General features: G+C 44.7%; 1 protein-coding gene across 10 annotated transcripts in view; it reads left to right on the top strand.

Annotated features, from left to right (window-relative positions):
- Positions 1–7,396: 7,396 nt before the first annotated feature.
- Positions 7,397–24,475, top strand: part of LOC139424328 (bromodomain-containing protein 4-like) — a 45,976-nt gene continuing 28,897 nt past the window's right edge. For 4 of the 10 annotated variants that reach the window (XM_071176049.1, XM_071176051.1, XM_071176050.1 and 1 more), the window contains exons 1-6: positions 7,419–7,471; positions 11,414–11,492; positions 19,623–19,929; positions 22,306–22,398; positions 22,819–22,956; positions 23,061–23,193. In XM_071176049.1, coding sequence (XP_071032150.1) covers positions 19,807–19,929; positions 22,306–22,398; positions 22,819–22,956; positions 23,061–23,193 — 487 coding nt within the window. In that variant the 5' untranslated portion in view covers positions 7,419–7,471; positions 11,414–11,492; positions 19,623–19,806. Of the gene's footprint in view, positions 7,472–11,153; positions 11,493–19,622; positions 19,930–22,305; positions 22,399–22,818; positions 22,957–23,060; positions 23,194–24,475 lie in introns of those variants that run through there. The other 6 variants (XM_071176045.1, XM_071176043.1, XM_071176044.1 and 3 more) reach the window with 6 other exon arrangements.

Raw genomic sequence — 24,475 nt, 5'->3', positions numbered from 1 at the left:
AAAATCTGTCTTTCTGCCCCTGAGCAAGACCGTTAACCCACTGTTCCCCGGGTGCTGAAGACGTCGATTTTAAGGCAGCCCCCCCACACCTCTCTAATTCAGATGGATTGGGTTAAATGCGGAAGACATATTTGTTGAATACATTGTTGTTTAACTGACTAGGTATCCCCCAAAGTAGTATTTTGTTTAAAAGGGCTTTTGGCAGTTACTACATACGTTTTTGGACTTCTAAATGACTGTGTACCCATTAATTCATGAACATCACTTCTAAATGACTGTGTACCCATTAATTCATGAACATCACTTCTAAAGGAACATGTACCCATTAATTCATGAACATCACTTCTAAATTAACGTGTACCCATTAATTCATGAAGAACATCACTTCTAAATGAACATGTACCCATTAATTCATGAAGAACATCACTCCTAAATGAACGTGTACCCATTAATTCATGAAGAACATCACTCCTAAATGAACGTGTACCCATTAATTCATGAAGAACATCACTCCTAAATGAACGTGTACCCATTAATTCATGAAGAACATGTACCCATTAATTCATGAACATCTCTTCTAAACGCCTCCATGAGCTTTTAGTTCAGTTGTCATACCTTATCAGAATCCGAAATATAAGCTTATTTTACTCCAATGTTTAAAACTATAATTTTGATATCATGGATGGTCAGTCCTTGCATCCATTGCTCTGTGAATTTGAGTGGTTATATTTCTGCAGTCCCATCCCTTGGCTTTTTTACTGAAACAGGAGCAGGCTTTGTTATTTCTGCTACTTTAAGGTCTTGTCTTAATGTGTAACAGCATTCTGCATAATACAATCTTGTTGACTATGACGACCATGAATCAACTAAAAGGAAGGAACAAGTGGGCTGTATGCATCAAGTGGGCTGTATGCAACAAGTGGGCTGTATGCATCAAGTGGGCTGTATGCATCAAGTGGGCTGTATGCATCAAGTGGGCTGTATGCATCAAGTGGGCTGTATGCATCAAGTGGGCTGTATGCATCAAGTGGGCTGTATGCATCAAGTGGGCTGTATGCATCAAGTGGGCTGTATGCAACAAGTGGGCTGTATGCATCAAGTGGGCTGTATGCATCAAGTGGGCTGTATGCATCAAGTGGGCTGTATGCATCAAGTGGGCTGTATGCATCAAGTGGGCTGTATGCATCAAGTGGGCTGTATGCATCAAGTGGGCTGTATGCATCAAGTGGGCTGTATGCATCAAGTGGGCTGTATGCAACAAGTGGGCTGTATGCATCAAGTGGGCTGTATGCATCAAGTGGGCTGTATGCATCAAGTGGGCTGTGTGCATCAAGTGGGCTGTGTGCATCAAGTGGGCTGTATGCATCAAGTGGGCTGTATGCATCAAGTGGGCTGTGTGCATCAAGTGGGCTGTGTGCATCAAGTGGGCTGTGTGCATCAAGTGGGCTGTGTGCATCAAGTGGGCTGTATGCATCAAGTGGGCTGTATGCATCAAGTGGGCTGTATGCATCAAGTGGGCTGTATGCATCAAGTGGGCTGTGTGCATCAAGTGGGCTGTGTGCATCAAGTGGGCTGTATGCATCAAGTGGGCTGTATGCATCAAGTGGGCTGTATGCATCAAGTGGGCTGTATGCATCAAGTGGGCTGTATGCATCAAGTGGGCTGTATGCATCAAGTGGGCTGTGTGCATCAAGTGGGCTGTGTGCATCAAGTGGGCTGTGTGCATCAAGTGGGCTGTGTGCATCAAGTGGGCTGTATGCATCAAGTGGGCTGTATGCATCAAGTGGGCTGTATGCATCAAGTGGGCTGTATGCATCAAGTGGGCTGTATGCATCAAGTGGGCTGTATGCATCAAGTGGGCTGTATGCATCAAGTGGGCTGTGTGCATCAAGTGGGCTGTGTGCATCAAGTGGGCTGTGTGCATCAAGTGGGCTGTATGCATCAAGTGGGCTGTGTGCATCAAGTGGGCTGTGTGCATCAAGTGGGCTGTATGCATCAAGTGGGCTGTATGCATCAAGTGGGCTGTGTGCATCAAGTGGGCTGTGTGCATCAAGTGGGCTGTGTGCATCAAGTGGGCTGTATGCATCAAGTGGGCTGTATGCATCAAGTGGGCTGTGTGCATCAAGTGGGCTGTGTGCATCAAGTGGGCTGTGTGCATCAAGTGGGCTGTATGCATCAAGTGGGCTGTATGCATCAAGTGGGCTGTATGCATCAAGTGGGCTGTATGCATCAAGTGGGCTGTATGCATCAAGTGGGCTGTATGCATCAAGTGGGCTGTATGCATCAAGTGGGCTGTATGCATCAAGTGGGCTGTATGCATCAAGTGGGCTGTGTGCATCAAGTGGGCTGTGTGCATCAAGTGGGCTGTGTGCATCAAGTGGGCTGTGTGCATCAAGTGGGCTGTGTGCATCAAGTGGGCTGTGTGCATCAAGTGGGCTGTGTGCATCAAGTGGGCTGTATGCATCAAGTGGGCTGTATGCATCAAGTGGGCTGTGTGCATCAAGTGGGCTGTGTGCATCAAGTGGGCTGTATGCATCAAGTGGGCTGTATGCATCAAGTGGGCTGTATGCATCAAGTGGGCTGTATGCATCAAGTGGGCTGTACGCATCAAGTGGGCTGTACGCATCAAGTGGGCTGTACGCATCAAGTGGGCTGTACGCATCAAGTGGGCTGTACGCATCAAGTGGGCTGTGTGCATCAAGTGGGCTGTGTGCATCAAGTGGGCTGTATGCATCAAGTGGGCTGTATGCATCAAGTGGGCTGTATGCATCAAGTGGGCTGTATGCATCAAGTGGGCTGTATGCATCAAGTGGGCTGTATGCATCAAGTGGGCTGTATGCATCAAGTGGGCTGTGTGCATCAAGTGGGCTGTATGCATCAAGTGGGCTGTATGCATCAAGTGGGCTGTATGCATCAAGTGGGCTGTACGCATCAAGTGGGCTGTACGCATCAAGTGGGCTGTACGCATCAAGTGGGCTGTACGCATCAAGTGGGCTGTACGCATCAAGTGGGCTGTACGCATCAAGTGGGCTGTACGCATCAAGTGGGCTGTACGCATCAAGTGGGCTGTACGCATCAAGTGGGCTGTACGCATCAAGTGGGCTGTACGCATCAAGTGGGCTGTACGCATCAAGTGGGCTGTACGCATCAAGTGGGCTGTACGCATCAAGTGGGCTGTACGCATCAAGTGGGCTGTATGCATCAAGTGGGCTGTACGCATCAAGTGGGCTGTGTGCATCAAGTGGGCTGTATGCATCAAGTGGGCTCAAGTGGGCTGTATGCATCAAGTGGGCTGTGTGCATCAAGTGGGCTGTATGCATCAAGTGGGCTGTATGCATCAAGTGGGCTGTATGCATCAAGTGGGCTGTATGCATCAAGTGGGCTGTACGCATCAAGTGGGCTGTATGCATCAAGTGGGCTGTGTGCATCAAGTGGGCTGTATGCATCAAGTGGGCTGTATGCATCAAGTGGGCTGTACGCATCAAGTGGGCTGTACGCATCAAGTGGGCTGTATGCATCAAGTGGGCTGTATGCATCAAGTGGGCTGTATGCATCAAGTGGGCTGTATGCATCAAGTGGGCTGTATGCATCAAGTGGGCTGTATGCATCAAGTGGGCTGTATGCATCAAGTGGGCTGTTTGCATCAAGTGGGCTGTATGCATCAAGTGGGCTGTACGCATCAAGTGGGCTGTGTGCATCAAGTGGGCTGTATGCATCAAGTGGGCTGTATGCATCAAGTGGGCTGTATGCATCAAGTGGGCTGTATGCATCAAGTGGGCTGTACGCATCAAGTGGGCTGTACGCATCAAGTGGGCTGTGTGCATCAAGTGGGCTGTATGCATCAAGTGGGCTGTACGCATCAAGTGGGCTGTATGCATCAAGTGGGCTGTATGCATCAAGTGGGCTGTATGCATCAAGTGGGCTGTATGCATCAAGTGGGCTGTATGCATCAAGTGGGCTGTGTGCATCAAGTGGGCTGTGTGCATCAAGTGGGCTGTGTGCATCAAGTGGGCTGTATGCATCAAGTGGGCTGTATGCATCAAGTGGGCTGTATGCATCAAGTGGGCTGTATGCATCAAGTGGGCTGTATGCATCAAGTGGGCTGTGTGCATCAAGTGGGCTGTATGCATCAAGTGGGCTGTATGCATCAAGTGGGCTGTATGCATCAAGTGGGCTGTATGCATCAAGTGGGCTGTATGCATCAAGTGGGCTGTGTGCATCAAGTGGGCTGTATGCATCAAGTGGGCTGTATGCATCAAGTGGGCTGTATGCATCAAGTGGGCTGTGTGCATCAAGTGGGCTGTGTGCATCAAGTGGGCTGTCAAGTGCATCAAGTGGGCTGTATGCATCAAGTGGGCTGTATGCATCAAGTGGGCTGTATGCATCAAGTGGGCTGTGTGCATCAAGTGGGCTGTATGCATCAAATGCATCAAGTGGGCTGTATGCATCAAGTGGGCTGTATGCATCAAGTGGGCTGTATGCATCAAGTGGGCTGTATGCATCAAGTGGGCTGTACGCATCAAGTGGGCTGTATGCATCAAGTGGGCTGTATGCATCAAGTGGGCTGTACGCATCAAGTGGGCTGTATGCATCAAGTGGGCTGTATGCATCAAGTGGGCTGTACGCATCAAGTGGGCTGTATGCATCAAGTGGGCTGTATGCATCAAGTGGGCTGTATGCATCAAGTGGGCTGTATGCATCAAGTGGGCTGTGTGCATCAAGTGGGCTGTACGCATCAAGTGGGCTGTGTGCATCAAGTGGGCTGCTGTGGCATCAAGTGGGCTGTATGCATCAAGTGGGCTGTATGCATCAAGTGGGCTGTATGCATCAAGTGGGCTGTATGCATCAAGTGGGCTGTATGCATCAAGTGGGCTGTATGCATCAAGTGGGCTGTATGCATCAAGTGGGCTGTGTGCATCAAGTGGGCTGTACGCATCAAGTGGGCTGTACGCATCAAGTGGGCTGTGTGCATCAAGTGGGCTGTATGCATCAAGTGGGCTGTATGCATCAAGTGGGCTGTATGCATCAAGTGGGCTGTATGCATCAAGTGGGCTGTATGCATCAAGTGGGCTGTATGCATCAAGTGGGCTGTATGCATCAAGTGGGCTGTATGCATCAAGTGGGCTGTACGCATCAAGTGGGCTGTACGCATCAAGTGTAATACACTGAACAAAAATATAAATGCTCCATGCAACAATTTCAAAGATTTTACTGAGGTTCAGTTCATATGAGGAAATCAGTGAATGGAAATAAATCCATAGATTAGGGCCGAATGAATTTCACATGACTGGGAATACAGATATGCATCTGTTGGTCACAGATACGTTAAAAGAAAGGTAAGGGGCGTAGATCAAAAAACCAGTCCGTATCTGGTGTGACCTCCATTTGCCCAAATGCAGCGCAACACATCTCCTTCACATAGAGGTGATCAGGTTGTTGATTGTGGCCTGAGGTGTGTTGTCCCACTCCTCTTCAATGGCTGTGCGAAGTGGCTGGATATTGGCGGGAACTGGAACACGCTGTTGCACACGTCGATCCAGAGCATCCCAAACATGCTCAATGGGTGACATGTCTGGTGAGTATGCAGGCCACGGAAGAACTTGAACATTTTCAGCTTCCGGGAACTGTGAACAGATTCTTGCGACACGAGCCTTGCATTATACTGAAACATGAGGTGATCTTTTTTACAACTTTGACATTAAAAAAGGGAGATACTTAAGTCAGTTGTACAACTGAATGCCTTCAACTGAAATGTGTGGTGTTGTCACAAAACTGCACATTTAGTGGCCTTTTATTGTCCCCAGCACAAGGTGCACCGGTGTAATGATCATGCTGTTTAATCAGCTTCTTGATATGCCACACCTGTCAGGGGGATGGATTATCTTGGCAAAGGAGAAATGCTCACTAACAGGGATGTAAACAAATTTGTGCATAAAACTTGAGAGATTTAAGCTTTTTGTGCTTATGGAACATTTCTGGGATCTTTTATTTTAGCTCAGGAAACATAGGACCAACAATTTATATGTTGCGTTTCTATTTTTGTTCAGTGTAGGATCAGACACCGCCTGTCCCTATAATTTTGATCTGAAAGACCTGAACTCAGAGGATTGATACTACCAAAGATTGTCTATTATATTGACAAGATATTTGAGTGACCGCTTTAAAGATGGAAGACAGGTGGGAGAAGTCGAGATCAGGTGGGAAGGGAAAGGGGGATACCTTGTCAATTGCACAACTGAATGCATTCAACCGAAATGTGTCTTCCGCATTTAACCCAACCCCTCTGAATCAGAGATGTGTGGGCACTTGCCTTAATCGACATCCACGTCCCGGGAGTAGTTGTTGGGGGTTAACCGTCTTGCTCATCGGCAGAACGGCTGATTTTTCCACCTTGCTGGCTCTGGGATTCAAACCAGCGATATTTTGGTTGCTGGCCAAACCCTCTTAGCCAATGTCAGGGCAGAAACATGTGTGAACAACAGTCCATGGAGATAGATAGCAGATTCATCATTGTATCTGTGCCATTATAGTGTCTGTGAGGGCATGAGCAGCGCCATTGAGTCTATCTCCATTATGAAGTAGTTCTTTTTTTGTTCTTCATTAGCGGACCGCTCCCAATTCATAGGAATCACCCCCCAGGTGGCTACTTTAAAATGGTGGAGGCCCTCAATGGCAATGCTAAAGCGGTTTATATCCATGATGAGTCTTCTATCGCTATGACAACAGGCACAACTCCAATAAAAATGTTTTGCCACGTGCGTCCATATCAGTACATTCAAGAACAATTTAACCATTAACAAACTTCTATTTGATCAAATAAGCCTCACGTAGCAAATGAGCAATTACATGTTTTGTTGACCAAATTCGACACTAATTGACCTCCAAACAAACATTTCTCACTTCGTGGCATTATTTTCGTGTATACATTTTGGGCGGAGTAAACCTCTCACTTCGCCTTTTCCTCTCTGATACTACCATACTTGTGATTAATTGACCACTAGGTGGAGGGCTCACTCCACTATAGGTGGAATTAATTGCGTTTCTTCAAGGTAAAATTTACCATAACATGAGTTTATTATAAGAGTATTAAGAACCTATAGTTTATAAGATTATGTGATTTATAGAAGGTGAAATTATGCAATTGTTACAATATCTATCACAAATTATCCAGTCCATTGACAGTGTGTGGTTACGCGAAAATAGGGCAATTAATTGTGATGCTATGTATGGCCATTTATGCAGACCAGTGTATATTGGGAATTTGTCTATAATAATTTTCAGTGTTTGAAGTTATTGCATGGTATTGCCTGTTCCGGGAGACAGAGGGGATTCGTTCGTGGAGAGGTGACATTCCTCCGAATGACGTCCTGACGTTCCCCCTACGTCTGACGTCACTGACGTCGAACGGGGCTGTTTGTTCTGGATTCAGGGGTGAGGAAGACCTGCGCGCGCTGACAACCGACAGAAAAAGGTAAATAAACGTGTTTTGGGGTGTCGCTCCACCGATACCGGTAGGGTAAACGAAGGCATTCAATCTCAGGAATCCGATAAAACACTCAGAACCACACTCGGTGCATTATTTCGGTTGGTGTCAGTGCGCGAGGTGCCTAGCGGGGCATGGACTGTCTTATCACAGGCCTGTCGCCGGTGCGGGCGCACGGGAAGATGAATATTCTCTGTATTTACGTTACCTGATTTGCAGTTTATTGCACATCTTGTGTTTTCGTAATCTATGCTCCTTGGTGGTACATTAACGGTGTTTTTCAGGGGCATGGGCACTCCCTGTTGTCATTGCGCACGGTAGTTGGGGGACGGTAGCAGGCTAACGTTAGTAGCTAGCTAGGTTGTTTGTTTGTAGCCCCGTAGGCCGTATTCTTGACAGAAGTTACGCCTGGTTTGGGGCGTATTTTACGCTCCGTGGCGCTGAAAGCACGTGAAATACGACGTAGTTTTTTTTTCTAGAATAACGTCACAGTCCAAGTTGTATTCTGAAAGGGTGTTTACGTACGGAGCTGTCAGAAAAATGCTGACAGCGATCATGACTAGCTGTTGTATCTCTAGACCAGGGGTCCCAAACTTTTGCAGGTTTAAATTTTTATTTCCTGCAATTCTACACATGTTGTCATGGCGTGCAAATAATATTTAGCAGTTGTAAAACACATTTCTTACCATTCTATACATTTGCCCAATATCTAATGTGTATTCGTGTGATATTTGAGTGACAAAAAAATAACTATCTATGGGCTAAAAGTTACCTGACATGAGCTACTTGATCTGGACATTTCTGACAAGTTATAAATAGTTCTCTAAGGTCTGTAATGACTAAGAAGACGAGAGGAACTGATGATGTACTACCCAATTTAGAGATGACAATTTTCAAGAGTAAGTTTTTAAAGCTGGACTGAGTTCCTAAAATAAATAAATAACCTGTGGCGACCCCTCCACAGTTGGGGAACCACTGCCCAAGACAACAGTAGCTATTGACAAGAGAACTGAATATCCAATGTAAAACTAATTTTTACCAAAGAACTGAGTAACCATCTTTACCACGTTACCAACCATATACTGAACCCAAAAAGTCAGTTAAACAGTCATTTCCTGTGGATATTTTGTCTCAAATTTCGGGCAGCAGAAGGACAACTGCACAGACAAACGGTAGAGTAAGTTTAAATGTAATTTTATCCAATATCCTGAAACATTTACACAGGATTTTTCACACAAATGTCTTAGGCTGTTTATACCAATTAATTGTGTATTACAGCCTGATTAATCAGACTATTGGTTATCTAGCTAGTTAAAACTATTTAAAGTTAATGTTATTTGAGGGTAGAAGCCTATATGGTCTGGAGAAATGTTCGTAGCTAAAATGACCCACTTGCTGTGAGATTGGGTTCCAATGTTTTGACAGTGTTGGGTTCGTTGTTGTCAATTATGGTGTGTGTTTTCCTCCAATAACATAAGCAGTAAAACATCATGCTTTACCCCACAGGTGTTAGTCATTCCACGGAGGGCCGAGTGTCTGTGGGTTTTTGCTCCTCCCTTGTACTTGATTGATGAATTAAGGTCACTGATTAGTAAGGAACTCTCCCTCACCTGGTTGTTTTGGTCTTAATTGAAAGGGAAAAAAAAAAAAAACAGCAGACACTAGGCTCTCCGTGGAATGAGTTTGACTCCCCTGCTTTACCCTGTCTGTCTCTCTCTGCTGTGGGTAGAGACTTAGACAAAGGCTCTCATTTACAACGATTGTTAGTCACATGGAGACATGACTACTTGTTTTCACTGTTTCATCATGACAGACAGACGCTCTGCATCTTGTTGTCTTTGCCTATGCAAATGTCAGTGTAGTCAGAAAGTATTCAGACCCCTTGACTTTTTCCACATTTTGTTACGTTACAGCCTTATTATAAAATTGATTAAATATTTTTTTCCCCTCATCAATCTACACACAATACCCCATAATGACATCACAATACCCCATAATGACATCACAATACCTCATAATGACATCACAATACCCCATAATGACAAAGCAAAAACATTTTTTTTAAAATAAATGTTAGCAAATTGATACTGAAATATCACATTATTCAGACCCTTTACTCAGTACTTTGTTGAAGCTCCTTTGGCAGCGATTACAGCCATGAATCTTCTTGGGTATGACGCTACAAGCTTGGCACACCTGTATTTGGGGAGTTTCTCACATTCTTCTCTGCAGATATTCTCAAGCTCTGTCAGGTTGGATGGGGAGCGTCACTGCACATTTATGTTCAGGTTTCTCCAGAGATATTCGATCGGGTTCAAGTCTGGGCTCTGGCTGGGTCACTCACGTCACTCAAGACGTGTCCCAAAGTCACTTCTGCGTTGTCTTGGCTGTGTGCTTAGGGTCGTTCGCCCCAGTCTGAGGTTCTGAGCGCCCTGGAGCAGGTTTTCATCAAGGATCTCTCTGTACTTTGCTCCATTCATCTTTCCCACAATCCTGACTAGTCTCCCAGTCCCTGCCGCTGAAAAACATCCCAACAGCATGATGCTGCCACTGCCACGCTTCACCGTAGGGATGGTGCCGGGTTTCCTCAAGACGTGATGCTTGGCATTCAGGCCAAAGAGTTCAATCTTGGTTTCATCAGACCAGAGAATTTTGTTTCTAATGGTCTGAGAGTTCTTTGGGTGCCTTTTGGCAAACTCCAAGCGGGCTGTCATGAGCATTTTATTGAGGAGTAGCTTCTATCTGGCCACTCTACCATAAAGGCCTGACTGGTAGGATGCTGCAGAGATGGTTGTCCTTCTAGAAGGTTCTCCCATCGCCACAGAGGAACTCAGGAGCTCTGTTAGAGTAACCATCGGGTTCTTGGTCACCTCGCTGACCAAGGCCCTTCTCCCCTGATTGCTCAGTTTGGCCGGGCGGACAACTCTAGGGAGAGTCTTGGTGGTTCCAAACATCTTACATTTTAGGAATGATGGAGGCCACTGTGTTCTTGGGGACCGTCAATGCTGCAGAAATGTTTTGGTACCCTTCCCCAGATCTGTGCCCCGACATAATCTGTCTCTGAGTTCTATGGACAATTCCTTCGACCTCGTGGCTTGGTTTTTGCTCTGACAACTGTGGGACCTTATATAGACAGTTGTGTGCCTTTCCAAATCATGTCCAATCAATTGAATTTACCACAAGACAATCAATGGAAACCTGAGCTCAATTTCGAGTCTCATAGCAAACGGTTTGACTACTTATGTAAATAAGGTATTTCTGTATTTTTTTTATTTTATACAAATTGTCTAAAAACCTGTTCGCCTCTGTCGTTATGAGGTATTGTGTGTAGATTGCAGAGAACATTTTATTTATTTATTTAATACATTTTAGAATAAGGCTGTAACAAAATGTGGAAAAGACAACGGGTCTGAATACTTTCCAAAATGCACCGTACACTACGCCTTCTAGACACACCACACACACGGCTGACGTACAGTCACACTACAACCCTTCTCTTCTCTATATTCCCCCCCCCCCCCACCAGTGTTGTGATTCCTTGTCCTTCTACAGCTCTCTCTCAGACCCCCTGTACTCCCCTTGTCAACCAACCAAAGACTGGTTTGTCTCTGTTTCTCTCTCCACCAGTGTTGTGATTCCTTGTCCTTCTACATATCTTTCTCTCTTTCAGACCCCGTCTACTCCCCTCGTCAAACAACCGAAGACTGGTCGGTCTCTCTGTTTCTCTCTCTCTCCACCAGTGTTGTGATTGCTTGTCCTTCTACATTTCTCGCTCGCTCTCTCTCAGACCCCCTCTACCCCCCTCTTCAACCAACAAACCAAAGGAAGTTTAGCCACTCTCTCCTGCCCCCCCTCCAGGTCACTACTCCACCCTTCTCGTCAACCAACCAACCAAAGGAAGACTGGCCCCTCTCTCCTGCCCCCCTCCAGGTCACTACTCTACCTCTCCATTCTGAGAGATGACACTCCCTCTGGACTAGACCAAGCCTGCACCACACCAGACAAACATGTAAGTCCAGCTGTAAGCTAGCAGCCTGTGTGTGTGTGTGTGTGTTCTAGGCTAATGAACAACCTACTAGGACTAAACATCATCATTAGGGAAAGGGGGAGACCTAGTCAGTTGCACAACTGAATGCATTCCAAAATGGGCTCTGGATTCAAACCTGTCTTGAAGGTTGGTAGGTGTATTTATGTCAGGCTAATGAGTAAACGACTACTACACATAATCATTAGATAGTGATGGGGGGGGGGACTGATGCAGTTACATATTTTAAAGATGTATCCTAACGTTTTGACAGTATCCTAATATTAGTTTTGCGCTGGTTGGCTGTGCCTGCACCAAAACTACAGTAGTTTTCCTTCATAGCTTTGTTCTTCATCTTCTTTTTATGTTGGGAGTCAATTAGTTTTCAGCACTTTTATTTCCATGACTGATCAACACTTGGCTCGTTCTTGTCCCTCTGCAGCAGACATATGGTGAGCAATATGTTTGGAACATCAAATCGCAATAAAATCCCAGTGTTGAATCACAATACATATAGAATCCTGAGAATCACAATACATATAGAATCACAATACGTATAGAATCCTGAGAATCACAATGCGTATAGAATCCTGAGAATCACAATGCGTATAGAATCCTGAGAATCACAATACATATAGAATCACAATACGTATAGAATCCTGAGAATCACAATGCGTATAGAATCACTATACGTATAGAATCACAATACGTATAGAATCACAATGCGTATAGAATCCTGAGAATCACAATACATATAGAATCCTGAGAATCACAATGCGTATAGAATCCTGAGAATCACAATACATATAAAATCACAATACATATAGAATCCTGAGAATCACAATACATATAGAATCACAATGCGTATAGAATCCTGAGAATCACAATACATATAGAATCACAATGCGTATAGAATCCTGAGAATCACAATACATATAGAATCACAATACGTATAGAATCCTGAGAATCATAATACATATAGAATCACAATGCGTATAGAATCCTGAGAATCACAATACATATAGAATCACAATACGTATAGAATCACAATACATATAGAATCACAATACGTATAGAATCCTGAGAATCACAATACGTATAGAATCCTGAGAATCACAATGCGTATAGAATCCTGAGAATCACAATACATATAGAATCACAATACGTATAGAATCCTGAGAATCACAATACATATAGAATCACAATACGTATAGAATCCTGAGAATCACAATACATATAAAATCACAATACATATAGAATCCTGAGAATCACAATACATATAAAATCACAATACGTATAGAATCCTGAGAATCACAATACATATAGAATCACAATGCGTATAGAATCCTGAGAATCACAATGCGTATAGAATCCTGAGAATCACAATGCGTATAGAATCCTGAGAATCACAATACGTATAGAATCACAATACGTATAGAATCCTGAGAATCACAATACGTATAGAATCCTGAGAATCACAATACATATAGAATCACAATGCGTATAGAATCCTGAGAATCACAATACATATAAAATCACAATACGTATAGAATCCTGAGAATCACAATACATATAGAATCACAATGCGTATAGAATCCTGAGAATCACAATGCGTATAGAATCCTGAGAATCACAATACATATAGAATCACAATACGTATAGAATCCTGAGAATCACAATACGTATAGAATCCTGAGAATCACAATGCGTATAGAATCCTGAGAATCACAATACGTATAGAATCACAATACGTATAGAATCCTGAGAATCACAATGCGTATAGAATCCTGAGAATCACAATACATATAGAATCACAATGCGTATAGAATCCTGAGAATCACAATACATATAGAATCCTGAGAATCACAATGCGTATAGAATCACTATACGTATAGAATCACGATACGTATAGAATCCTGAGAATCACAATACATATAGACTCCTGAGAATCACAATACGTATAGAATCCTGAGAATCACAATACGTATAGAATCCTGAGAATCACAATACGTATAGAATCCTGAGAATCACAATACGTATAGAATCCTGAGAATCCCAATACGTATAGAATCCTGAGAATCCCAATACGTATAGAATCCTGAGAATCCCAATACGTATAGAATCCTGAGAATCACAATACGTATAGAATCCTGAGAATCACGATACGTATAGAATCCTGAGAATCACGATACGTATAGAATCCTGAGAATCACGATACGTATAGAATCCTGAGAATCACGATACATATAGAACCCTGAGAATCACGATACATATAGAATCCTGAGTGTCCTGAGAATCTCAGTATATATCGTATTGTGACAATATTGTATCTTGAGGTTCTTGGCCATTTCCAGCCCTGTTGGTAGGAGTGTTAGTAATTCAACTACTACTACACATCATCATTAGATAGTCTTATTGTTTGGTAGGAGTGTTAGTGAACTAGATATCTACCTCAAAAGGACTTCCCTGATGAAATGAGGATGTATTGTGTTATGTTGTGGTTTTGGTTCTATTTTTAGTCTTCATTTAACTAGACAAGCCAGTTAAGAACAAATACTTATTTACAATGACGGCCTACCGGGGAACAGTAGGTTAACTGCCTTGTTCAGGGGCAGAACGAGAGATTCTTACCATGTCAACTCGGTGATTCGATCCAGCAACCTTTTGGTTACTGCCCCAACACTCTAACCACTCGGCTATCTGCCGCCCAAATTTTTTGTTGTCTATTGAATGGAAAAGTCCATCATCATCGGTTTGCTTCCTCTACATGGTGTGTGTTTTTGTGCATGCCTGAGTGTGTGTGTGTGGTGTGTGTGGGGGCATCTGTGTTTGAGCAAGCTGCCTCATGCTAGTGCTGGGAAAAGGGGGGTGGAGTGAGTGGGCGAGAAAACGGAGGGATGGATGGAAGGGGGTGTGGCGCTTTTAAAGTATGACCAACCAGAAAGAGACAGAGGCATTCTGTCTGAGAGAGAGGGAGAGGAAAATAAAAGAAAGATCTAGAATGAGATTCCTCTCTCGTTATTCCTTCACCTCCTTTTCTCTTTCTTTCCCTTTTATCTCTCTTTTTGTTTCACTGTTTCCTTCCCTCCATCCCTCTCTTTCTGTGCTCTGGGATCGTGGAGAGAGGAAGGGCAGGATGAATAGGAGGAGAGATGTGCTCTGGGATCGTGGAGAGAGGAAGGGCAGGATGAATAGGAGGAGAGATGTGCTCTGGGATCGTGGAGAGAGGAAGGGCAGGATGAATAGGAGGAGAGATGTGCTCTGGGATCGTGGAGAGAGGAAGGGCAGGATGAATAGGAGGAGAGATGTGCTCTGGGATCGTGGAGAGAGGAAGGGCAGGATGAATAGGAGGAGAGATGTGCTCTGGGATCGTGGAGAGAGGAAGGGCAGGATGAATAGGAGGAGAGATGTGCTCTGGGATCGTGGAGAGAGGAAGGGCAGGATGAATAGGAGGAGAGATGTGCTCTGGGATCGTGGAGAGAGGAAGGGCAGGATGAATAGGAGGAGAGATGTGCTCTGGGATCGTGGAGAGAGGAAGGGCAGGATGAATAGGAGGAGAGATGTGCTCTGGGATCGTGGAGAGAGGAAGGGCAGGATGAATAGGAGGAGAGATGTGCTCTGGGATCGTGGAGAGAGGAAGGGCAGGATGAATAGGAGGAGAGATGTGCTCTGGGATCGTGGAGAGAGGAAGGGCAGGATGAATAGGAGGAGAGATGTGCTCTGGGATCGTGGAGAGAGGAAGGGCAGGATGAATAGGAGGAGAGATGTGCTCTGGGATCGTGGAGAGAGGAAGGGCAGGATGAATAGGAGGAGAGATGTGCTCTGGGATCGTGGAGAGAGGAAGGGCAGGATGAATAGGAGGAGAGATGTGCTCTGGGATCGTGGAGAGAGGAAGGGCAGGATGAATAGGAGGAGAGATGTGCTCTGGGATCGTGGAGAGAGGAAGGGCAGGATGAATAGGAGGAGAGATGTGGTCTTTCTCTTTCTATCGCACTGTTGGAACTGGAACCAGCTCGTCTTCAGACTCTTCTGTTTCTAAAGAACACAAGGAATCCTTTCTCCTGCTCTTCACTCTTCTGTTCCTAAAGAACACGAGGAATCCTGTCTCCTGCTCTTCACTCTTCTGTTCCTAAAGAACACGAGGAATCCTTTCTCCTGCTGTTCACTCTTCTGTTCCTAAAGAACACGAGGAATCCTGTCTCCTGCTCTTCTGTTCCTAAAGAACACGAGGAATCCTTTCTCCTGCTCTTCTCTTCTGTTCCTAAAGAACACGAGGAATCCTTTCTCCTGCTCTTCCAGAACTCCTGTTAGTCTGAATTACTTCTGACTCTCTCCTGACCGTGTGTGTGTTTGTGTGTGTGTGTTGGGATTGTTCCGAGGTTTGTTTAAGACTTTTTCTATGAACTTCAAGATGCAGTCTAGATCTAACAGTCTGCTGGACTTCCAGACACGGTATCTCTTACCGGAGAAGATAGCACGTTCCTGTGAGGAGGTAACTCTCACACACACCCCCTCACTTCACGTGGTTGTTCTTGACTGGTGTCTGTCCTTTTCTTCAGTCTCTTCCTGGTTTCCACTTGTGCGTTATCTTGGTTTCCATGTAAACTCTTGTTTTTGTTATGGAGTACTAGCATGAGGTATTAGGTCAGTGTTCTGGTGATGTCAGAGGATGGCTTAACTCTTTCTCTGTCAGTGTTCTGGTGATGTCAGAGGATGGCTTAACTCTTTCTCTGTCAGTGTTCTGGTGATGTCAGAGGATGGCTAAACTCTTTCTCTGTCAGTGTTCTGGTGATGTCAGAGGATGGCTTAACGCTTTCTCTGTCAGTGTTCTGGTGATGTCAGAGGTTGGCTTAACTCTTTCTCTGTCAGTGTTCTGGTGATGTCAGAGGATGGCTTAACTCTTTCTCTGTCAGTGTTCTGGTGATGTCAGAGGATGGCTAAACTCTTTCTCTGTCAGTGTTCTGGTGATGTCAGAGGATGGCTTAACGCTTTCTCTGTCAGTGTTCTGGTGATGTCAGAGGTTGGCTTAACTCTTTCTCTGTCAGTGTTCTGGTGATGTCAGAGGGTGGCTAAAGTCTTTCTCTGTCAGTGTTCTGGTGATGTCAGAGGATGGCTTAACTCTTTCTCTGTCAGTGTTCTGGTGATGTCAGAGGTTGGCTTAACGCTTTCTCTGTCAGTGTTCTGGTGATGTCAGAGGATGGCTTAACTCTTTCTCTGTCAGTGTTCTGGTGATGTCAGAGGATGGCTAAACTCTTTCTCTGTCAGTGTTCTGGTGATGTCAGAGGATGGCTTAACTCTTTCTCTGTCAGTGTTCTGGTGATGTCAGAGGTTGGCTAAACTCTTTCTCTGTCAGTGTTCTGGTGATGTCAGAGGATGGCTTAACTCTTTCTCTGTCAGTGTTCTGGTGATGTACTCTATACTCCTCTGTAAACTGTCCATCGATATATACAAGATCCACTGGTTGATGCTTATTTAAAAAGCCTCTTAGGCCTCACTCCCCCTTATCAACCGTGTTGTTGTTGTGTTGCTACTGTGTTGTCATGTTGTGTTGCTGTTGTTGTTGTGTTGCTGTCATGCTGTGTTGTTGTGTTGCTACAGTGCTGTGTTGTCATGTTGTGTTCCTACAGTGTTGTGTTGCTGCCGTGCTGTGTTGTTGTCTTAGGTCTTTCTTTATGTAGTGTTGTGGTGTCTCTCTTGTCGTGTTTTGTCCAAATGTTTATTTTGAACCCCGGCCCTGCAGCCCCCGGCCCTGCAGCTCCCGGCCCTGCAGGGGGCCTTTTGCCTCTTGGTAGGCCGTCATTGTGAATAAGAAGTGGTCCCTAATTGACTTGCCTCGTTAACCTCTCTAGCGTATGTGGGGCGCTAGCGTCCCACCTGGCCAACATCCAGTGAGATTGCAGAGCGCCAAATTCAAATACAGAAATACTTATTATAAAAATTCAGAAAACAAAACATATTTTACATAGGGTTAAAGATTAACTTCTTGTGAATCCAACCACGGTGACAGATTTAAAAAATGCTTAACGGCATAAGCATACCTTACGATTATTTGAGAACATAGCCCAGCAGACAAATCATTACAAACAGTAACCAGCCAAGTAGAAGAGTTACACAAGTCAGAAATAGAGATACAATTAATCCCTTACCTTTGATGATCTTCATATGGTTGCACTCAGAAGACATTCATTTAAACAATAAATGTTCCTTTTGTTCGATAAAGTCTCTTTATATCCAAAAACCTCAGTTTTGTTTTTTGCGTTTTCTTCAGTAATCCACAGGCTCAAACGCAGTCAAAACAGGCAGACAAAAAAATCAAAATTGTATCTGTAAAGTTCATAGAAACATGTCAAACGATGTTTATATTCAATCCTCAGGTTGTTTTTAGCCTAAATAATCGATAATATTTCAACCTGACAATAACGTTGTCGATATAAAAGGTAAACAAAGGCACTCTCTCGGGATTGCGCATGATAAAGTTCTGTGACAAGGTAGGGTCCACTCATTCAGACTGGTCTTACTCCCCATTTATCAGAATACAAGCCTGAAACAATTTCTAAAGACTCTTGACATCTAGTGGAAGGCATAGGACCTGCAATTTGAGTCCTAAGTCAATGGATACTGTAATGGCATTGAATAGAAAACCTACTTCCTGAATGGATTTTTCTCAGGTCTTCGCCTGCCAAATCAGTTCTGTTATACTCAGACACTATTTTAACAGTTTTGGAAACTTTAGAGTGTTTTCTATCCAAATCTACCAGTTATATGCATATCATGTCTTCTGGGCCCGAGTAGCAGGCAGTTTAATTTGGGCATGCTTTTCATCCAAAATTCCGAATGCTGCCCCCTACCCTAGAGAAGTTAAATCAAACCATGTTAGAGGACCTTTCACCTTTTATCTGTTAGACTATGTCTGTGTTTACTGTGTGTGTGTGTTAGCGCAGTGTGTCTGTGTGTGTGTGTCTTAGCGCAGTGTGTCTGTTTACTGTGTGTGTGTGTGTGGTAGCGCAGTGTGTGTGTGTGGTAGCGCAGTGTGTGTGTGTGTGTGGTAGCGCAGTGTGTGTGTGTGTGATAGCGCAGTGTGTGTGTGTGTGTGGTAGCGCAGTGTGTGTGTGTGTGTGTGGTAGCGCAGTGTGTGTGGTAGCGCAGTGTGTGTGTGTGTGTGTGTGTGTGGTAGCGCAGTGTGTGTGTGTGTGTGTGTGTGTGTGGTAGCGCAGTGTGTGTGTGTGGTAGCGCAGTGTGTGTGTGTGTGGTAGCGCAGTGTGTGTGTGTGTGGTAGCGCAGTGTGTGTGTGTTAGAGCTGTGTGTGTGTGTGTGTGACTGTAGGTGTGTGTTGTTTGGGGAAGTCCAGTTTGGAGGTTAGTCTGGGCAGCCAGTGTGTGCAGGGGTCAGTATATAGATCTGTGTGAGTTAGGGTAGTGTGTGTGTGTGTGTATGCAGGGGTCGGTATATAGATCTGTGTGAGTTAGGGTAGTGTGTGTGTGTGTGTGCAGGGGTCAGTATATAGATCTGTGTGAGTTAGGGTAGTGTGTGTGTGGCTGTAGGTGTGTGTGTTGGAAAGTTTGGGAAAGTCCAGTTCTGTTGATTAGTCACTGAGACGGTGGGCTATGGGTATGCCTGTGTATGCCAGGGTCAGTGTATAGGTCTGTGTGTTCATGTAGGTATGTAGTGGGGTTGGTGTATAGGACTGTGTTTATATAGTGGGGTCAGTGTATAGGACTGTGTTTATATAGTGGGGTTGGTGTATAGGATTGTGTTTATATAGTGGGGTCAGTGTACAGGATTGTGTTTATATAGGACTGTGTTTATATAGTGAGGTCGGTGTATAGGAGCTGTGATGATGATGACGTTACTCTTCCTCCCCTCCTAGAGAGTCCAATGGGCTGTGATGACGTTACTCTTCCTCCCCCTCCTTGAGAATCCAGTGGGCTGTGATGACGTTACTCTTCCTCCCCCTCCTTGAAAATCCAGTGGGCTGTGATGATGACGATATTCTTCCTCCCCTCCTAGAGAATCCAGTGGGCTGTGATGATGACGATGATGACGTTACTCTTTCTCCCCCTCCTAGAGAATCCAGTGGCTGTGATGATGATGATGTTACTCTTCCTCCCCTCCTAGAGAATCCAATGGGCTGTGATGATGACGATGATGACGTTACTCTTCCTCCTCCCTTCAGACAGTCCAGCGTTTTGTGTGATGGCCTGAGAGGGCTTCCCAGTCTAGCCTGCCTGCCTCTCCCGGGTCCAAACTGTCTGACTGGGACTCCCCCCCTCCCCGCCTGCTACGCCCTGCCTCCGTCGTCATGGGAGACGGCCTGGAGGCGGGCAGCAGCCTAGACCCCGCCTCCCGCTCCCTCTCCTGTAACCCCCCGCCCCCCGAGACATGGAACCCCTCGAGGCCGAAACGACAGACCAACCAGCTACAGGTAGTGTGTGTGTGTGTGTGTGGTGTGTGTGGTGTGTGTGTGTGTGGTGTGGTGTGTGTGTGTGTGGTGTGTGTGTGTGTGTGTGTCGAACCACAGAACAACTAGCTTTGACTACTGGTACTGTACTGTTTGATGGATTGGTTGGTCGGTCGGGGCCATATAAAATAATATAAAATGTTTTTTTCAGGTTTTCGTTTTTCTCAGTTTTCATTCTCAAACTCACATTTTTTTTAATAGAACAAAATGTGATATTCAGTCCACATCAATTCTTAAACCACATCATGACTAGACGTCGACCGACTATGATTTTTCAACGCCAATACCGATTATTGGAGGACCAAAAAGCCGGTGCCGATTAATCGGCCGATTTTTATATCAACTGAATATTTGTAATAATGACTATAACAATACTGAATGAGCACTTTTTTATTTTAACTTAATATAATACATCAATAAAATCTATTTAATCTCAATTAAATAATTAAACATGTTCAATTTGGTTTAAATAATGCAAAAACAAAGTGTTGGAGAAGAAAGTAAAAGTGCAATATGTGCCATGTAAGAAATCTAACGTTTCAGTTCCTTGCTCAGAACATGAGAACATATGAAAGCTGGTGGTTCCTTTTAACATGAGTCTTCAATATTCCCAGGTAAGAAGTTTTAGGTTGTAGTTATTATAGGAATTATAGGACTATTTCTCTCTATACCATTTGTATTTCATTAACCTTTGACTATTGGATGTTCTTATAGGCACTATAGTATTGCCAGCCTAATCTCGGGAGTTGATAGGCTTGAAGTCATAAACAGCACAATGCTTGAAGCACAGCAAAGAGCTGCTGGCAAATGCAGGAAAGTGCTGTTTGAATAAACGCTTACGAGCCTGCTGCTGCCTACCACCGCTCAGTCAGACTGCTCTATCAAATCATAGACTTAATTATAATATAATAACACACAGAAATACGAGCCTTTGGTCATTAATATGGTCGAATCCGGAAACTATCATCTAGAAAACAAAAGGTTTATTCTTTCAGTGAAATACGGAACCGTTCCGTATTTTATCTAACGGAAAGGGTCTTCACACAGTTCGCAACGAGTCAGACGGCCCAAACTGCTGCATATACCCTGACTCTGCTTGCACAGGATAAGTGACACAATTTCCCAAGTTACAAGAAATTCATGTTAGCAGGCAATATGAACTAAATATGCAGGTTTAAAAATATATACTTGTGTATTGATTTTAAGGAAGGCATGATGTTTATAGTTAGGTACATATTGGTGCAATGACAGTGCTTTTTTTCGCTAATGCGCTGGTTAAATCATCACCCGTTTGGCGAAGTAGGCTGTGATTCGATGATAAATTAAAAGGCACCGCATTGATTAAACTAGCTAGGACAAGCTAGATAAACTAGTAATATCATCAACCATGTGTAGTAAACTAGTGATTGTTAAGATTGATTGTTTTTTTTCTAAGATATGTTTAATGCTAGCTAGCACCTTACCGTGGCTCCTTGCTGCCCTCACGTAACAGGTGGTCAGCCTGCCACTCAGTCTCCTCGTGGAGAGCAATGCAATCAGCCATAATCGGTGTCCGAAAATGCCAATTACCGATTGTTATGATAACTTGAAATCGGCCTTCCGATTATTTGGTCGACCTCTAATCATGACACCACTTTTGAGGTCTGGGAAAAATTTAATTTATTTTTATTTATGGATTTAACTACCTTTAATTCAACTGTGCACCAGCCTGGGACAGGTAGACCTACACTACTCTGTAGTTAACATTTAATAGAGAAGGTTTCTGGGAAAGCCTTTTCATCTACCAGAAGGTTATCATTAACATCATCGCTAACGGCTACACACATTGGTAGACAGAAAGCACACAGACGGGCATTCCTGTGCCGTTGCCTCTTCGGGAGGGAGGAAGAGAGAGGGGAAGAGAGAGGGGGAGAGAGAGGGGGAGAGAGAGGGGGAGAGAGAGGGGGAGAGAGAGAGAGAGAGAGAGAGAGAGAGAGAGAGAGAGAGAGAGAGAGAGAGAGAGAGAGAGAGAGAGAGAGAGAGAGAGAGAGAGAGAGAGAGAGAGAGAGAGAGAGAGAGAGAGAGAGAGAGAGAGAGAGAGAGAGAGAGAGAGAGAGAGAGAGAGAGAGAGAGAGAGAGAGAGAGAGAGAGAGAATCACTGATGCATTTTGAAGTTCAACATTTAGTTGATTTCCTACTGAGTTCTTCAATAATTTTTTTTATATTGTTGAATTCTGTTTTAATATCTGGATTCCATGATTCTGTCCGTGTTCCCCATTGCAGATCTATACGGCCCTAGTTGGTTCATTGATGGGTTGATTGATTGAGTGGTGGGTTGGTAATAGGTTTATTGTGTTGCAGTACCTGTTGAAGGTGCTGCTGAAGACGCTGTGGAAACATCACTTCTCATGGCCCTTCCAGGCTCCAGTAGATGCCATCAAACTCGGCCTGCCTGTAAGTAGTGTGTGTGTGTGTGGGGGGGGGAAATCACTTCTCATCGCCCCTCCAGGCTACCGTAGAGCGGGAGAGAGATGGAGGGAGAGTTAGGGAGAGAGACTTTCTTTCCCTCTCTATCTCTCCATCCCGCTCTCCTCCATCCCTCTCTCCTCCATCCCTCTCTCCTCCATCCCTCTCTCCTCCCTCCCTCTAACCCCTCTCTCTCTCTCCTCCCTCCCCACCTCCCTCTCTCCCTCTTTCCCTCTTTCTCCCTCTCCCCCCTTCCTCTGTCCTCCCTCTCCCCCCCCCCCCCTTCCTCTGTCCTCCCTCTCTCTCCCTTCCTCTGTCCTCCCTCTCTCTCTCTCCCTCCCCCACCTCCCTCTCCCCCCCTTCCACTGTCCTCCCTCTCTCTCTCTCTCTCCCTCCTCCCCTCTCCAGGATTACTATCAGATCATCAAGGTTCCTATGGACATGGGGACCATCAAGAAGAGACTGGAGAACAGCTACTATTGGAACGCCCAGGAATGTATGCAGGACTTCAACACCATGTTCACCAACTGTTACATCTACAACAAGGTACAGTATACACACACACACACACACACAGACAGAAATCTGATAGTAGGGTTAACTGACGTGTGTGTATGTGTGTGTGTGTGTGTGTATGTGTGTGTGTGCAGCCTGGTGATGACATAGTGTTGATGGCAGAGTCTCTAGAGAAGATGTTTCTTCAGAAGATCTCTGAGATGCCCCAAGAGGAGACTGAGATCCCCATGGTTACCAAGGGGCGGAGGGCGGGGCAGAGAGAAGCAGGTATGGTGTAGGGAGAGTGGCTTTTAGTTCCAACGGTCTGATTTGTTCTGATGGGAAGATTCAGATCACTGTTGTCATTACTGATGGACGGATTCAGATCACTGTTGTCATTACTGATGGGAAGATTCAGATCACTGTTGTCATTACTGATGGACGGATTCAGATCACTGTTGTCATTACTGATGGAGGGATTCAGATCACTGTTGTCATGGAGGGATTCAGATCACTGTTGTCATTACTGATGGAGGGATTCAGATCACTGTTGTCATTACTGATGGAGGGATTCAGATCACTGTTGTCATTACTGATGGAGGGATTCAGATCACTGTTGTCATTACTGATGGAGGGATTCAGATCACTGTTGTCATTACTGATGGGGGGATTCAGATCACTGTTGTCATGGAGGGATTCAGATCACTGTTGTCATTACTGATGGAGGGATTCAGATCACTGTTGTCATGGAGGGATTCAGATCACTGTTGTCATGGAGGGATTCAGATCACTGTTGTCATTACTGATGTAGGGATTCAGATCACTGTTGTCATTACTGATGGAGGGATTCAGATCACTGTTGTCATTACTGATGGAGGGATTCAGATCACTGTTGTCATTACTGATGGAGGGATTCAGATCACTGTTGTCATTACTGATGGAGGGATTCAGATCACTGTTGTCATTACTGATGGAGGGATTCAGATCACTGTTGTCATTACTGATGGAGGGATTCAGATCACTGTTGTCATGGAGGGATTCAGATCACTGTTGTCATTACTGATGGAGGGATTCAGATCACTGTTGTCATGGAGGGATTCAGATCACTGTTGTCATTACTGATGGAGGGATTCAGATCACTGTTGTCATGGAGGGATTCAGATCACTGTTGTCATTACTGATGGAGGGATTCAGATCACTGTTGTCATTACTGATGGAGGGATTCAGATCACTGTTGTCATTACTGGTGGAGGGATTCAGATCTCTGTTGTCATTACTGATGGAGGGATTCAGATCACTGTTGTCATTACTGATGGAGGGATTCAGATCACTGTTGTCATTACTGGTGGAGGGATTCAGATCTCTGTTGTCATTACTGATGGAGGGATTCAGATCTCTGTTGTCATTACTGATGGAGGGATTCAGATCACTGTTGTCATGGAGTGATTCAGATCACTGTTGTCATTACTGATGGAGGGATTCAGATCACTGTTGTCATGGAGTGATTCAGATCACTGTTGTCATTACTGATGGAGGGATTCAGATCACTGTTGTCATTACTGATGGAGGG

Source organism: Oncorhynchus clarkii, chromosome 13 (assembly GCF_045791955.1).
Source record: "Oncorhynchus clarkii lewisi isolate Uvic-CL-2024 chromosome 13, UVic_Ocla_1.0, whole genome shotgun sequence".
Taxonomy (NCBI): domain Eukaryota; kingdom Metazoa; phylum Chordata; class Actinopteri; order Salmoniformes; family Salmonidae; genus Oncorhynchus; species Oncorhynchus clarkii.
The sequence above is the reverse complement of the archived record's forward strand: the minus strand, read 5'-3'. Positions and strand labels throughout refer to the sequence as shown.